The sequence below is a fragment of the Bufo gargarizans genome, chromosome 11, assembly GCF_014858855.1.
Source record: "Bufo gargarizans isolate SCDJY-AF-19 chromosome 11, ASM1485885v1, whole genome shotgun sequence".
Taxonomy (NCBI): domain Eukaryota; kingdom Metazoa; phylum Chordata; class Amphibia; order Anura; family Bufonidae; genus Bufo; species Bufo gargarizans.
The window spans coordinates 90,552,810-90,570,506 of NC_058090.1; the positions used below are offsets into that span (position 1 = coordinate 90,552,810).

Genomic DNA, 17,697 nt, shown 5'->3' on the forward strand with positions numbered 1-17,697 from the left:
TGCCAGTCTATTGGTGGTCGGCCTGGGAGCGACTGCACAAGCACATGCATACGCACCTATGAACACTCCCAAGAAGTCAAGTTAAGTAAAGCCAAGCAAAGTCCTTAAGAAAAAGTGTTAGGAATCAGTAGTTGTCCAAAAAAAAATATTTTCTAATGTTACTTAGAATTTGAAGGTGATTATCTAACTGGTTGTCTACCCTAGCTTTATATGTAAGACCCATTACCATTCTTTTATTATCCCATTCAGTAAAAGTTTTTAACTACGGTATCTTAACTTTTCTTCAAGGTTCTGGGCATATTTATGGAGATTTCCAACCAAACACTTCCAAGTTGGTTCTTCCTGCTTGGAGTATCTACCGTTCCTCAATTCCAGGTTCTGGGGTTTCTTCTATTCTTGATGATTTATATGATCACATTGTCAGGAAATTTTATTTTTCTCATTACTGTGTGGATCAGCCCAACGCTACACACCCCTATGTACTTCTTCCTGAGTAATCTCTCTCTTATTGATATATGTTTCTCTTGCACCATAATTCCCGTAATCCTCAGAAATACTCTATCTGCAGACAAGAGTATTACATTGGAGGGTTGTGCTTCCCAGCTCTTCTTTTCATTAATAGTTGGGGCAGCAGAGTGTGTCGTGCTTGCCGTCATGGCCTATGATAGGTTTGTAGCCATATGTAGGCCATTGCACTACAGCAGTATTATGAACATTAAGGTTTGCATTATTTTAGCCCTCATACCTTGGATAGTTGGTTTTATAGACTCCTGCATACAAGTGCCCCTCACCTTTAGCCTTCCCTTCTGCAGGACTCATCATATCAACCATTTTCTTTGTGAACTGCCTCCTTTCTTACGAATTTCCTGCAGAGATCCTTGGCTTAATGAGATAGCAATGTATGTTGGAGCTGGGTTTATTGTTTTATGCTCTTTCCTCTTGATTTTGATTTCCTATGTTTATATTATCTCCGCCATTATGAGGATCCGTTCCTCACAGGGAAGGTATGCAGTATTCTCTACATGCATTTCCCACCTCACTGTCGTCATGCTCTATTACGGAACCATCATGTCCATCTATCTTAGACCTCGATCATCTCATTCTCCGATGACAGACAAAACTGCATCAATTCTCTATACGGTGATCACGCCCATGTTGAATCCCATCATCTACAGCATCAGAAATAAGGAAGTGAAGAACTGTATAATAAAGAACATAAAAAAACAAGACAAACTGTCCAAAAACATTCTGACTTGAGTTATTGTAACAAAGGATGATCCAACTATAATAAAGCAGATGAACTTTATGAAAACCATATACAGAGGAGAATTGAACAAGATTGGAGAGGCATTGATAGAGAAGAAAAATGAAAAAAGTCAGGAGAAGGGAAATAAAAAAAGGTGAAATGTTTTGGCCCAGGCCAGTTTTAATTTGAACAATCCTCAATTGCACATCTTGTTTTTTTCTTTTTTGCTGTGAATTGCTCCATTTTGCACACCAGTTAACATAGTGTACGTGGTACTTCCTGACAAGAATGATTATAGAATGTAATAGTTGAACAGATAGCTTTAAAGTGTTGAAAACATGTGAAACAAGCCACTTTGAGAAGGTCTTCCTAAAACCTATGGGAGTCCTCATAAGCACTAGGTCACTGCCTTTCACAGAACATACTCCAGGTTATCCGCTGTTGTGAGTCCATGTTACTAGTGTTGAGCGAACCCGAACTGCAAAGTTCGGGTCTGTACCGAACTTTGCAAATTCGGGTACCCATCTGCACTGCATCCGTGACAGGGAAATTAATATAGTTAATCCGGCTGTTAGATCAGTGGGTGACATATACCCATTTTTGGTGTGAGGTACACCTGCACTGCATACGTGACAGGAAAATTATTTTTGTTAATCTGTCTGTTAGTTCAGTGGGTGATCCCAAAGAATGAGAAGAGCATCAAATAAGGGATGTGGTGCTGCTGGTGTTGGTGGAGCTCCTGTTGTAGGGAGAGGATGTGGTCAATCTGTGCCAGCTACACGCCCAAATGAAACACCTTCCTCAGGTGCACGTAGGCGACAGAATGTTCAACAATATTTTGAAGGCCTGAATACCGGTGTATGAATGGTGAGGCCAGAACAAGTACAGGCGATAGTAGATTGGGTTGCTGACAGTGCCTCCAGTTCTTTCACATTGTCTCCTACCCAGTCTCCTGCTGAAAGACCACAGTTGGCACCTGCAGCCCATGTCCATCAGTCTTTCACCTCACCCCCTTGCAAATCAGCCAAGCAGTCTGAGCCCCAAGTCATGCAGCAGTCTCTTATGCTTTTTGATGACTCTGCTGGCAGGGTTTCACAGGTCCATCCACATAGCCCTGCCCCAGAAATGGAAGACATTGAGTGCACTGATGCCCAACCACTTATGTTTCAGGATGTGGACATGGTAAGACCACCGCAGCACGTCTCTGATGATGACGAAACACAGGTGCCAACTGCTGTGGCTTTCTGCAGTGTGCAGACCAGCAAGGAGGGCAGGGGTGAAGAGTGGGTGAAAGATGATGTGGAGACGACGTGTGCAGTTCGGAGGAAGAGGTGGTGGTCACACAGCGCCAGCCGCACAGCAAATAAGGGAGCAGGGTGCAAAAGTGGAGCGGCCGTCCCCTAGACAGTACACCTGCTACTGCCCACCGCACTCAGGGACTGAGCACACCAAAGCCAGCTCCAAGAAGTCCCCTGGCGTGGCAGTTCTTCAGACAATGTGTTGATGACAAGACATGAGTGGTTTGTACGCTGTGCAATCAGAGCCTGAAGTGAGGCATACATTTTCTAAACCTAAGCACCACCTGCATGACCAGACATCTAAATGCAAAGCACGAGCTGCAGTGGAGTAGACACCTCAAAAACCATAAAATATCTCAGGCTCCTCCTGCTCCCTCTTCTGCTGCAGTCTCGGCCTCTTCCTCCCCCTCTGGAGTGACAGTGGCACCTGTCACCCTGCAAACAGATGATGTGGCAGCAACACCACCACCTCCACCACCGTCACCATCACCAAGCATCTCCACACTGTCCCATGGAAGCGGTCAGCTGTCCATCTCCCAAATAGTGGAGAGAAAGAGAAAGTACCCTGCTACCCACCAGCATTTCAAAATTCCTGGCCTTTGAAATGCTGTCATTCCGCCTGGTGGAGACGGAGACTTTTAAAAACCTTATGGCGGTGGCTGTCCCACAGTACATGGTTCCCAGCTGCCACTGCGCAACACCATCTGTGGCAAGGTCCATGTGTAATTCCCCCGAGTGCCATTACCATGCCCACTCCCTGCCTCTGTCTGAATATGCACTAACAAGGTCATTTTAATGCATTTATTCCAGGTTCTCCACATTGTGCATCTCCTGTTATACTATCTGATTATGATCACGTAATGTGCTTGGTTTACCAGCGGGTGGCAGCAAAGCTTGGCAGTGCTACACTAGCAGAGAGTGGAACTTGATTCCAGTCTCTATGCCTCCCCAGTGAGGGCAGGAAGTGAGATAGAGGTCAGAGTGAGTCATCCCCTGTAGTGATGATCGAGCACCAAAGTATTCGGGTGTTCAGCCCGAATACATTGCTATATTCGGGTGCTCGACCACCCCGAGTATAATGGAAGTCAATGGGAGACAACCAGGCACCCCCTGCTCTGAAGAGGGGAGGGTGCCTAGTTCATTGAAAAAGGTCAGAAAGTGACAGAAACACCACCGTAATGGATCGGGAACAGCATGGGGACGATGTCTAGATGCATCCTGGACTCCCATGTCGCTGCTGGGAACCATGTTGTCCGAGTTGTACCCACTTTTACAGACTGACAAAAATACGTACACAACCCCCCAAAAAAAACATTCTTTCCTATATATTCAATTGTATATAAAGTGCAAGTGCTGCAAAAAATTACAAGGAAGAGGCACTCCGATACAACCTGTATATCACATAAAGGAGGGCCTCATTAACATTGTGGTACAATAGTTCAGGTAGTGGGACTCCTACACTCATAAAGCCTATGCACTAAGGGAAAGGGCTGCCAAAAATTACAAGGAACCGGCACTCCAAAACACCCTTTGTTACACATAAAGGAGGGCATCATATACACCCTTGAAAAATTATGATTGGTGGCCTGCTGGTGACAATCAAAAACATTTGGAGCAAGGGCTTGATGATCTGACCATCCAAAACATGAGGGACGAGGGCCTGCTGGTGAGCTGACGCTGTAAAACATTATATGCGAGTGCATGCTGTACAGCTGACGCACTAAAACATTATTTTCAAGTGCATGCTGTTCAGCTGATTCTCTAAAACATTATATGCGAGTGCATGCTGTTCAGCTGACCCTAAAAACAAAAATTGAGTTGAGGGCCTGCAGTTGAGCTGACCCTATAAAAAAATTTGAGTACAGGGAATATATACAATCTGGATGAGGAGGAGAAGAAGAAAACAAGATTCAATCATACACTCTTTTTTGTGGTGGAAAAGGTGCATGGGAATACACTACAGTAGATTGAGTACATTATAAATGATAGATTGAAATTGCCTTTATGTTCATCATCAGCTCAGCTTTCCTCTGGTGGAGTTGAGGAGTCAGGGGCAATCCAGGCCTTGTTCATTTTTCTCTAAGTCAACCTGTCAGCATTGCCAGTGGACAAGCGGATAGGCTTATCTGTTATGATGCCACCAGCAGCACTAAATACACGCTCAGACAAAACGCTGGAGGCAGGGCAGGCCAGCACCTCCAAGGCGTTGAGCGCAAGTTCGTGCCACGTGTCCAGCTTGGACACCCAGTAGTTGTAAGGCACTGAGGGATCATTTAGGACGCTGACACGGTCACCATCTTCTAAAACTTTTCCCTCCTTGTACCACTAGGCCACGCTTCAGGGTGAGGTTGCTGGCGGGGTGTCATAAAAGTGTTGCCCTGCCTTTGTTGGAACTGCTGTGTGTTCCCCTTGTCTCCCTTCTCCGGTTGCCTAATGAAGTACGGACTCTGCCGGCCGCGTCGTCAAATGGAATATTTTGGAGCAATCTCTTGACAAGTACCGTCTGGTATTGCACCGTTTTACTTGTCTTCTCCACCACAGGAATGAGAGATGAGAAGTTTTCCTTGTAGCAGGGGGTCAAGAAGGGTGAACACCCAGTAATCCATGTTATCTAAAATGCGTATAACGCGAGGGTCGCAGGAAAGGCAGCTTAACATGAAGTCAGCCATGTGTGCCAGAGTACCAACAGGCAAGACGTCGATGTCGACATCAGGATGACTCTCCATCTCCTCATCCTCCTCCTCCTCTTCTGCCCATCCACGCTGAACAGATGGAATTAAAGTTTCATGAGTACTACCCTCTGTAGCGGAGGCAACCGTCTCCTGCTCCTCCTCCTCTTCATGGTACAATTAGCTCTGATAAAGACGCACTGTGGGTGGTCTGGCTATCACCCTGTGTAATGTCCTCCCCCATTTCCTTGTCTGCCACATTAAGAGCGTCGTCCTTAATTGTCAACAGCGATTGTTTGAGTAGACACAGCAGTGGGATGGTTACGCTGATAATAGCGTTATCGCCACTAACCATCTGTGAGGATTCATCAAAGTTTTTTAAAACCTCAGAAAGGTCTGACATCACTGCCCACTCCTCGCTTGTGAATAGTGGCAGTTGACTCAAAAGGTGATGACCATGTTGCAGTTGGTATTCCACAACTGCCCTCTGCTGCTCACAAAGCCTGGCCAACATGTAGAACGTAGAGTTCCAGCGCGTGCTCACGTCGCACAACAGTCAGTGAGCTGGAAGCCGCAAGCGCTGCTGCAGCATTGACAGACCGGCTGAAGCTGTGGACGACTTGCGGAAATGGGCACACATGCGGCACGCCTTCACTAGTAGCTCTGGAAAATTGGGGTAGGTTTTAATAAACCGCTGAACCACTAAGTTTAAGACGTGGGCTAGGCATGGGATGTGTGTCAGGTTGCTGAGCTCTAAAGCCGCCAGTAAGTTACGGCCATTGTCAGACACAACCATGCCTGGTTGTAGGTTGAGTGGCGAGAGCCACAGCTCCGTATGGTCCCTTACGGTGGTGTGCTGTTTGTCCCCTAAGCAAATCAGCTTCAGCACGGCCTGTTGACGCTTACCTACAGCAGTGCTACACTGCTTCCAGCTAGCGACTGATGGCTGACTGCTGCTGGAGGTGGAAGTGGAGTAGGAGGAGAAGTGAGGGTTGAAGCCAGTAACATAGCTGCTGGCGGAGACCCTGATGGACGTAGGGCCCACAATATTCGGCGTGGGTGGCACCTGTGCCATCCCAGGGTACGACACAACATTCACGCAGTGGAAATGTAGCGTCCCTGGCCACCAGCACTTGTCTATGTGTCCGTGGTTAAGTGGACCTTCGTTGGTCAGGGCATGGGTGATGTTCTAGGACACATGCTGGTGTAAGGCGGGCACGGTACACCGTGAAAAATAGTGGCAGCTGGGGCTGCGTACTGAGGGACGGCCACCGACATCAGGCTGCGGAAGGCCTCAGTGTGCACAAGCCTAAATGGCAACATTTCCAGGGCAAGTAATTTTGAAAGTTGCGCATTTAGTGCTATGGTCTGTGGGTGGGTATTTGCCCTTGCATTCAAATGACTGTGTTATGGACATTTGGACGCTGCGCTGGGACAGGGAAGTGGATGTTGTTGCTGATGGTTCTTGCGAAGGTCCAGGTGCAGGGCGAGGGGCATCCGGGCCTGCGCCTTCGACAGGGGATTGTCCAGCAGTGTGTAACACAGGGGAAGAGAAGGCAGTGGTGTGACCCGAAGACCCAGATTGTGGACACAGGCGTTCGGCCCACTTATTAGGGTGCTTGGATGCCATGTGGCGGATCATGCTGGTGGTGGTGAGGTTGCTAGTGTTCACGCCCCGGCTCATTTTGGTACGGCACAGGTTGCAAACTACCACTCTTTTGTCATCTGCACTTTCCTCAAAAAAGCGCCATACTGGGGAACACCTACCCCTTGGCAAGGTAGATTTACGCATGGGGGTGCTCGGTGTAATGGTTGCGGGCCTGTTTGGTGTGGGCCGACTTCTCCCTTTTGCAACCCCACTGCCTCTTCCAGCCTGTTGCGGTGCTGCAGATCCTTCCCCCTCTGTACTGCTGTCCTCTCTCGGCTTTTCACCTTCCCATGTTGGGTCAGTGACCTCATAGTCCACCACCTCCTCTTCTACTTCATCACTCTGCTCATCCTCCTGACTTGACCTAACCACAACCTCAGTGATTGACAACTGTGTCTCATCATCATCCACCTCATGAACGAATGATTGCTGTTCACCACCGTCATCTTCTTGAGTCTGTGAAGGCTCAATAGGTTGGGAATCAGGGCACAATATCTCAGGTCCCTCTTCCAGCATGCTGGGTGCAAGGGTCAAATGTAAAAGTGGCGCTGGAAAGAGCTCCTCGGAATATCCGAGTGTGGTATCACTTGTTTGGCAAGCCTCTCCATGGTGGGATTAAGGATAATCAGAGTGAGGATTCGGTTGACCAGACTCTTAGCTACAGAGACTTGACTTGATCAAAGAGAGGGTGGTGCTTAACCGACTGGAAGCATTATCTTCAGCAATCCAACTGACCAACTGTTCGCACTGGTCCAACTTGGACAGTGTTGTCCTGCGCCGCCCAGCTAAGTTGGACATGAAGCTGGGTATGGTGGCTGTTTTTTTTTTTCTGATACACTGGCAGCAGGCACAGTTTCATTGCGTCCAGTGCCACGACCTCTGCGTGCACCATCAGCATCACGTCCACTTCGCCGTCCCTTAGTGCTCACCTTCTTCATATTAATGGTTTTGTCACTAGATGTGGCGCAGATTGTTTTACAGTCCGCAAAAGACACTGTTTTCGGATGCAGGACAGTATATGTCACAGAATACCACAGATTATGGACACTATATTAGGCCCAGATTATTGGAATTTGCAATACAGACACAGTTTTCGGATGCTGGACAGTGTATGTCACAGAAACCCACAGACTATGGACACTATATTAGGCCCAGATTAGTAAAATTTGCCCTAAAGAAACAGTTTTCGGATGGCGTAGTGTATATGTCATAGAAAACAACACACTATGGACACTAGATTAGGCCCAGATTATTTAAATTTACGCTAAAGAAACAGTTTTCGGATGGAGTACTGTATATGTCACGGATGTGTATTAAACGCACACTATAGACAATAGGTGTGGCGCTGATTATTTGAATTTACGCAAAAAGACACAGTTTGCAGATGATGTAAAGTATATATCACTAATAGGTATTAAAGAAAAATATCTTGCTGCTGTCAAACACACACAGTAGTCCTTAAAAGGACTTTGGGGTCTTTTGAAAAGCTTTTGGTAGTAAAAACTGAAAATTTCTCTCCCTGCACTCTGTCCCTTCCTCAGCACGGATGTTCCTGAGACTAATCAATTTAGCGAAGGTAAAAATATATTGCTGCTCTAAAACACACACACACACAGTAGTCCTTAAAAGGACTTTTGGGTCTTTGAAAATCTTTCTTAGAATAATAACTGTGAAATTTGCTCCCTACACTGCCTTTCCCTTCCTACGCTCTGCTCTCCCTGACTATGACTGATCCAAGCACGTGTCATCGGGTGCTATATAGCACCCGATGATGCTTTCCAGCAAGCCAGTCACTGTAATGCCAGCAGCCAACATGGCTACTGGCATTAAAGTGAGGGCAGTACTTACCTGCACCTTTATTGGCTGCTTAAAACCCGCAAAACGTGCGGGGAGGAGATTTGAGCATGGCGCTCGAGCACATGCGGTACTCGGCCGAGTACCGCCATGTGCCGAGCATAGCGATGCTCGAGCCGAACTGGTATTCGGCCGAGCATGCTCGCTCATCACTAATCCCCTGCATGAGGGAGGTTGTTTGGTGAGAGACTCGCCCCTGCCGGGTGAGTATCGCCTAAAGCCAGGAATAGATTCCTTGGAGTACACCAGCGATCTGACAAAGATAAGTCACAAGCGAAGAGAAAGCTGAGGACTTTAGCCAGCTTGTTCATACAGCAGAAAGTAAGAGAAAGGATTCCTGTTTAACCTTGCAAACCTAAAGTGCAGCAGGTAGAAATAGCAACAGATGTAGCAGGGCTGAGAGTGTTTACCAGTGTTTACCAGCCTGCCAAAGTTTGCCAATGCCTGCTGGGAATCAGGAAAGTAGAAGAAATTATTTTGAAGACAAGTTTATTCAAGTAAAGCTGTGTTTGAACTTTATAACTAAGTCTAGACTCAATTCATTCCTTTATCATCCAAGTTCAACTACCCCTTGCTCTGCTTCGGATGGCCACGTCTGGGATCTCAGGGATATTCCAGGTAGGAGCATCGTGACACGTGCATCCAACATCTGCAGAGACATTGTAGGCCGCACTACACCACTCTGGAAATCCTACACTGGGTGTACCACCAACAACACATCTTAAAAGGGAGCCTTCTACTCCTGCTGCTTTACCGCAGCTAGCGTCATGACAAGCTGTTTATACACCTGTTGGTCATAACACCCTAAAGGGATCTCCAGGCTGGGGCCGGATGTGGCACACATAACCACCGATACGTGGACCAGCAAGCACGGCAGGGACGCTATGTCTCCATAACTGCACACTAGGTAAATGCAGTGGGGGCTGGGACTGAGGCAGATAGCAGTTTGGCGCATGTCCTTCCACCACCGAGGATTGCAGGACGTTTCTTGTTGCCTCCTGTTGCTTCCTACTCCGCTTCCTCCTCTACCGGCTCCTCATCTGGTCAGCGTAACACCTGCACCACCAACTTCAGCACAGCCATGACAGCAGGCTGTTTTGAAACTCTGTTTAGGGGAAAAAATCCACATCGCGCAGGAGCTGTCAACGGGCATGTGTAACGCCCCAGAGTGGCATTATCACTTCTGCACCCTGTTGCTATCTCTAATGGGCTAATTAGGGGACAGGTGTGCAGGGACACGTCTCTGCTGGACATGTCCAAGCCAGCCAGAGCACCCTCAGCTCTGCTGGCCATGGAGGCCAAAGCTTGGAGCCTCAGGAGCCAGGAGGAAAGAGACCTGGCCTATTCTAGAGACATACCATAAAGAAGAGAAGTGCAGCATACAGAAGAAGTGAAGTTATACAGTAAGCCTGTCAGTACAGAAGAGCCAGAGAGAAACAGATCTAGCAGAGTCGAGTTTGCCTGCCAGTTTAATGCTAAAGCCTGCTGGGACCAAGATAAAGCTTGAAGATTGTCTTGAATTAACATTTATTCAAGTAAAGCTGTTGTTCAACTTTATATAAGGTTTGGACTTCCAATCCCTCAATTATTCCCCCTATTTATTTCTTCGGAGTCAAAGCCTAGGATCCAGCCGTATTCAGATAGGAGCACCGTGACACATATAAAGGGACACTTTAGGCCGCACTATACCACTCGGCATTCCTATACCTGGGTCGCATTACATAGAGGTCCTTAGGGGTAGGTACCCACTTCTCCACACTGTTGGCGGCACTATGTATCTTTTTGGCGGTTAGCCCTGCACCTTAGGAGGTATGAACCGTGGCACCTTGATCTTTTGGGTGCATATCAGCTAGGTAGGCCCGGTGTTCTCATTCACGAGCCTCCTCACTAATGATCTGTACGTGATCTTTTGCTATTGCCAACCTCAGATCTGCAGTGTGTATTTAGGCGGTCGAGTTTACTTACCATGCCGTCGAGTAACCGTATGTAATTTGCCATTTGGCAATTATTTATCCATTCCGGGTCTGTTGTTGTGTCATAAATGACTATTTATTCTTGTATCTATTTACGCACGTATCAGTGGACTGGGACGGCCATAACCATTGGCATGGGCTCCAGGACCTCAGTACACCTAGCCCGTATAACCCCCTGATGATCCCACTGGTATAGGTGAAACGCGTCGGGGTTGTAGGTTATCTATTTCAATATATCTGTGCTTAATTGTGCGTGTGTCTGTTCGTAATAATAATTTTATCCTCTTGGTGTGCCCTGTACCTCCTGGTTACGCCATGAGGGCATTATACAGTGGACACCTCTTTAACTAAATCTCTCATTCTGTGCTAGTCATCCGTTAGGGCACCACGTATTACCTGTCTCCCTCCACCGTTCACCTCACCAGGGACAGTTATGAATTGGAGATTAGGTACGTGGACAGGGCGCCCCCACCACCAGGAGACGTCCCTGGGCAGAGGACCAGTTTAGGGTATCAGTGCTAGGGATTTCTTCCCCTGCCCCCCGCTTCTATCCACCATTTACCTTGTGTATTTGATCATACCCTGGCCTCTCCTTGGATTAACTGTATAGGATTCTTTTGTATATGTATACTTTCATATTTCTTATTAAATTTAGTTATCTATTGATTTAACAGGGTACCCTTGCTGGACTGTAGGTGCCCGTTGACATGGAACAACAGACCGATGAGTGGTTGGTGCCAATGAGCCTCAAGCCGGCTTGGTAGTGTGCAATAACGGGCGTAGCAGCTCTTGGCCTAGCTGGTTTGATGCACATCCCTTGCCTGGCACATGTGCAGAATTTGGTGGTGCAGAGGGTTCTGCAAAATTACCCCGATATGCTGCAGAAAGTGTGGGCAGTCTGTGCGTGCTTTCGGCGTTCTCACCCTGCTGCTGCTCGTCTGTCAGCGCTGCAGCGTAAATTCGGCCTTCCCGCTCACCACCTAATATGCGACGTACCCACAAGGTGGAACTCCACCTTGCACATGCTGGAGAGACTGTGCAAACAGCAGCAGACGATAGTGCAGTTTCAGCTGCAGCACGCACGGATAAGTCGCTCTGTGGAACAGCACCACTTCACCACCAACGAGTGGGCCTCCATGCGGGACGTGTGTGCCGTGTTGCACTGCTTCAAGTACTCCACCAACATGGCCAGTGCCGATGGCGCCATCCTCAGCGTTACTGTCCCACTTCTATGTCTCCTTCGGGCGATGATGGAAGAGGATGTGGCACAGGAGGAGGAGGAAGAGGGGTCATTTCCACAGTTATCAGGCCAGTCATTCACAAGTGGCTCGGAGGGTGAGTTCTTGCACCAACAGAGGCCAGGCACACAACTGTCCAGCCAGGACACAGTTCTGGAGGATGAGGAGAATGATGAGGAGGAGGCACCGTGTTCACAGCAGGGTGGCACCCAAACCAGCTCATGGGCATCACTGGAGTGTGGCTGGGGGCATACAGAGGACACAGACGATACACCTCCCACAGAGGACAGCTTGTCCTTACCTCTGGGCAGCCTTGCACACATAAGTGACTACATGCTGCAGTGCCTGCGCAACGACTGCAGTGTTGCCCACATTCTAACCAGTGCTGATTACTGGGTGGCCACGCTGCTGGATCCCCTCTACAAGGACAACGTGCTGTCCTTAATTCCGTCACTGGAATGTAATCGGAAGTTGCGCGAGTACAAGCGCACGCTGGTAGACACGCTGCTGATGGCATTCACACCTGACAGCGGGGTCTTAGTGGAAGCACAAGGCGAAGGCAGAGGAGGATGAAGAAGTCGCCAACGCAGCTGGGGCACCGCCAGCACCTCAGAAGGCAGGGTTAGCATGGCGGAAATGTGGAAAAGCTTTGTCAGCACGCCACAACAACCAGCACCACCAGCTGATACGGAACATCTTAGCAGGAGGCAGCATTTCAGCAACATGGTGGAGCAGTATTTGTGCACACGCCTACACGTACTGACTAATGGGTCTGCCCCATTCAACTTCTGGGTCTCCAAACTGGGCATATGGCCTGAGCTTGCCCTTTACGTCTTGGAGGTGCTGGCCAGGAGGCGTCATCACAGACAAGCGCAGCCTCCTGTCCACAGCCAATGTGGACAAGCTCACGTTCATTAAAATGAACCAGGCATGGATCCCACAGGACTTGTCCGTACCTTGTGCTGAGTAGACAAGTATACCGGCCGCACCCAGCCATTGTTATAATTCAACGCACTTTCTCTTTGCGTTCTCTTTTCCATTTCCCAATGTTTTGGGGCCTTCCTGAATTTATAAAAAAAATATAATGGAAAAAAAAACAGTCTTGGCTATCTCCTCCTCCTCCACCGCCGCTTCCACCTACACCGCCATGTCTGCCACCTCCTAAATTTCCTACTCCACTTTGACCTCTGCCTCCTAGTTCAAGATTATTATTTGTTAATTTTTTTCATTTCCCTATCCACATTTGTTTGCGGGGCAATCTTACCCCCATTTTGCTTCCCTTTGCAGATCTCGAGCCCTTACTATGACTTTTTTACAGCCATTTTAGTGCACCAAAGTTCAGGTCCCAATTGACTTCAATGGGGTTCGTGTTCGAGTCTGGGTCAAGTTCGGGTCCCGAACCCGAGCTTTGACCCAAAGTTCGGCCGAACCTGAACATCCACGGGTCCGCTCATCCCTACATGTTACCAAAAACTCTGCGGAACAAGAAACACCAACTGTAACCATGCATTCACCATGATGTTACAGTACACCATGGTGCTTCAATGTAAGGCAATTCATGGACCAAAATAATCAGCTACAATCTGAAGGTAAATCTTGCAGTTCCCCTGCAGTGCCCCCACAGGAGGGATAAAGCATTACACAGTTCTTATTGAAAACAATGGACTGTTTCGTAGCATATGTCCTCCATTTCCTGTAGCCAGTATGGCTCATCCGGTGAGTGTCCTGAATGGGAAACCTCCTCTATTAACTTTAAACCCTTAAAGTCTGCAAGCTTGCTGTGAAAAAAATGAAATAGTAAACTAATTTATTACAACCAAAAGTTTACAACTACATGGATTTTATAACTCTTCTCTTCCTGACGCTAATAATTTGAGAAAAAGTTGTACAAATCTTAAGTTCAACATTTACGGAGAACCTATTAAAAGTTTTCTCCTTCTTAATTTCCAACCTAAGTTTCAAGAAGACTTTACAGTAATCTTTAGAGACTCCTAACTAACCTGGGGACTTCTTTTTGGCTCAGATGATCTGCACATAAACATAAAGTTCCTAATCTTTATAAATATCAATTGACTGTCTTAAATCTTTCTATCTGCAAAGTGCCAATTCCAACCCTTCTTTTTCATATATATTTTTCAAAAAAATGTCTAAACCATGAGCAAATGCTTCAATATATTTAAGCACAGTCACCAAGTTTCTGGAAGCCACGTTCTGCTGGGGTAAGTCCTTCTATATTTTGACAAGAGGTAATAGGGGAATATACTAAACATTTCAACTGCAGCATCATTGAAAAGTTCTCTACTCATACAGTATATATTAAATTTTTTGCAAAAAACTGTAAAAAACAAAACAAAGATGGAAATTATGGAAAACCTGTTTTAATGTACAGCCACAAAGAGCTGTGCGCTCACATTTAAGGATAGCTGGGATTTGATGTAAGGTAGTGACATGAAGAGCATGAGGATCCATGGAGATTACCTTCTCATAGCCATAGAGGAACGGTAGGACAGATGGTGAGCAGAGTCACTTTGATAAAGTCCGTAGAAAATTTCTAAGCTGGTTGAGATCCCCATTCAGTTAAGGCATTCCAAAGTACTACTTGTTCATTGTCAATATCTGTGCTTTTTCTGGGGGTTCCCATTATAAAAATGATGGTTTTAGCAAAAGAAAATCTGCTACCAAAAGCCAAACATGCATTTTGAGAACTTCGTAAACTGCCTGACGGTATGGCCACGTGTTCAGGTTTCCTGATGCAGTTTTTGAAGGAGTGAATCATAAGAGTAGAGAAAATATTAAGGACAGATACTACTCTTCCTTGAATTCACTCTTGGTCTTGGCTTACGACACTACATAAGGAAACCTGATTGTGTGGCTAATTATTGAAGAGGACAGGGTGCTCAGTAAAACATCAGGCACAAGAGATTACTAAAGGAAGCAGAACTTGGGGCCACTGCTGATGATCTTCTAGTTGGTGGGTAGGGTTGACTAGGAACTCTTTCTGTTCTATGGTGCTTAGTGCTCGTATGCAGGACTCATGAACATAACCACATTACAAATTTTTTGCAAATGTGTGCGTAGAGTGTGATACATGTGTAATGAGAATATATGTGAGTAGTGTGCATGTGTGTACCATGCATATATGGGTAATGTGCACATACATGGCTATTTCTACCACTGGCATGAGGAGTGCGACAACGGTTTTAGAACAAAGCTGTTGGTCACTTGTTTGACGGCAGTGTGGTGAAAAACCATGCCTTGTTCCACTGGTAACCAGAAGAATGTTAAAATCAGCTCTATACTTTGCTGCCGATTTGATCAGAATATATAGGTAACTCTACATTGCTTGGGCTTTTGGTACTCTATTAACACTACAGAGTTTTGTGTAATCTGCAAATATAGGAAAGTATTGCAAAGTGAAACTTCTAGATCACTTATAAACAGATAGAACAGTCTTTGTCCCAGTACCGCGCTCCAGGGGTACACCACTGAAACCAGTATGACCCATTCATGACTACTTTGTAGATGGCATTTTAGCTAATTTACAAGCTTTACTATCTAGACCAGTGGATCTTATCTTGTGCAATATCCACATATCAGGGACATTATCAAAAGGCATATTACATCTACTGGCAGACCCTTATCAAGGTTCCTGCTTACTCCTTTATAAAAATTAACTACATTGGCTTGACCAGATCCCCTTCCTCAAAACCTTGCTAGTTACAGGTGACTATATCCTGATCTAGAACATACCGTTCAACATGATCTCTTTTTTCCAAGTAATTTTCCAGCTCTAGAGATTAAACTTAGCTATCAGCAAATTTTTGTCTGCCTTATTGGCTGTTTATACAATTGTTATAACTGAGGCTCATTAATATAATTCTATATAACTATTTACCTTTGTTTTTACTTCAAGGTTCTGGGTATTTATATGGAGAACGCCAACCAAACACTTCCAAGATGGTTCACCCTAATCGGATTATCAACTGTCCCTCACCTCCAGGCTATAGGGTTCCTTGTATTTGTGGTGATATACATGATCACATTATCGGGGAATTGCCTTCTTCTCATTACTGTAAGGATCAGCCCAACGTTACACACCCCTATGTACTTCTTCCTCAGTAATCTCTCTTTCATTGACATCTTTTTCTCCTCCACTGTAGTTCCTGTAATACTCATAAATACTCTATCCACAGACAAGAGTATTTCAGTAGGAGGTTGTGTCTTCCAGATGTTCTTCTCATTAGTACTTGGGGCAGCAGAGTGTGTCTTACTTGCCGTCATGGCTTATGATAGGTTTGTAGCCATTTGTAGACCACTGCATTACAGCAGTATTATGAACATGAGGTTTTGCATCATCTTAGCCTTAATACCATGGATGATTGGTTTCATAAATTCCTTTATACAAGTGTCCATCACCTGGAGACTTCCCTTTTGTAGGACTCATCATGTCAACCATTTCTTTTGTGAAGTGCCTCCTTTCATACGATTGTCCTGCAGAGATCCTTGGCTTAACGAAATAGCCATGTATGTAGCAGCCGGGATCATTGTTTTGTGTTGTTGTCTGTTGACTTTGATTTCCTATGTTTATATCATCTCCACCATTTTGAAAATCCATTCATCACAAAAAAGACATGCTGTTTTTTCTACCTGCGCCTCCCACCTCACTGTTGTCACCCTGTATTATGGAGCCATCATGTCCATCTATCTTCAGCCTCGATCATCTCAATCTCTGGAGGCAAACAAGATTATATCTGTTCTCTATACTGTGGTCACTCCAATGTTAAATCCCATCATCTACAGCATCAGAAATAAGGATGTTAAGAAGTGTATAACAACCAATATAAAAAAACATGCAAAACTGCTGACGTGAGTTATCATAACTAAACTTGATTAAACTAGAATAAAGTAAATGAGTTTTCTGAAAACCACGCCATACTGTAGGTCATGGTCTAAATGCGGTCTCATTGTCCTACTATATTTGCAGTATAAATCATTAGAACGCTCTCTATGCTCTTCAAACTCTAAGATACACCAGACTAAAGGACACATCCAGGTTTAGAAATGTTTCATGCCAATAAAATTTACTTCATGGTCTAAGATGGTGAAGGGGTTATTGTCACTAGTTATGGTGGTCTTGGGTAGAAGGATGATAATAGTTTCACTCCTGGTAGTCTAGAATAAACGTGTAGGTTAGTGTGTGTTGGTCCAAGTGTTCCTGGGGGTCTAGATTGTAAAAGTGGTTAATACCTAGTGGATGAAGTACAATGAAATGGTTAATATTTTATTCCCTGGTGGTACAGGGTAAAAGAAGAAGTTATTATCCAGGTGTGTAGTGGAGCAAGGATGTGGATGAAAGAGGAAGAGACAATCTCATGCAACAACTATCCACTTTTGAGGGCTATCAGACAGTATTACATGACCATGAAACTGGTGACAGTAGCATTGCAGTCATGTGATCAAATATGCAGAATGATCCATCAAGTTGTCAGGCCACCTGTGGAATATTTTGAAGGAACCTACTCTGGCCAGTATTCAGCTTCCCTGAACTCCAGCTCCATCACAAGTAGTATAAAGCAGCAGCATGTCCCCTACAGGCACAAAACATGGCTCCCCAGGCTGACCATCAGTCAATAAGTTAGGTGTGTGGTGGCCATCTTGCTACCTGCTACGTCACAGTTTACCACCTGTATAGATAGGAAGAAGAGATACTAGCAGCCATTTTACAGTTAGAGAGGGAAGAAGGAGAGCACAACTTGACCTTGCAAATCAAA

At 45.9% G+C, this 17,697-nt stretch overlaps 2 protein-coding genes across 2 annotated transcripts; both read left to right on the forward strand.

Annotated features, from left to right (window-relative positions):
- Nucleotides 1–303: 303 nt before the first annotated feature.
- On the forward strand, nucleotides 304–1,257 carry LOC122921405 (olfactory receptor 1019-like). Its single transcript, XM_044271384.1, has one exon. The coding sequence runs from the start codon at nucleotides 304–306 to the stop codon at nucleotides 1,255–1,257; it is 954 nt and encodes a 317-aa protein (XP_044127319.1).
- Nucleotides 1,258–15,854: 14,597 nt separating this feature from the next.
- LOC122921406 (olfactory receptor 2G3-like) lies at nucleotides 15,855–16,796 on the forward strand. Its single transcript, XM_044271385.1, has one exon. It carries the CDS (start codon nucleotides 15,855–15,857, stop codon nucleotides 16,794–16,796), a length of 942 nt encoding a protein of 313 aa, XP_044127320.1.
- Nucleotides 16,797–17,697: the final 901 nt, after the last annotated feature.

What these genes read in the sequence shown, in the direction of transcription:
- LOC122921406 (XM_044271385.1), top strand. Translation starts at nt 15,855, where the DNA reads ATGGAGAACGCCAACCAAACACTTCCAAGATGGTTCACCCTAATCGGA.
- LOC122921405 (XM_044271384.1), top strand. Translation starts at nt 304, where the DNA reads ATGGAGATTTCCAACCAAACACTTCCAAGTTGGTTCTTCCTGCTTGGA.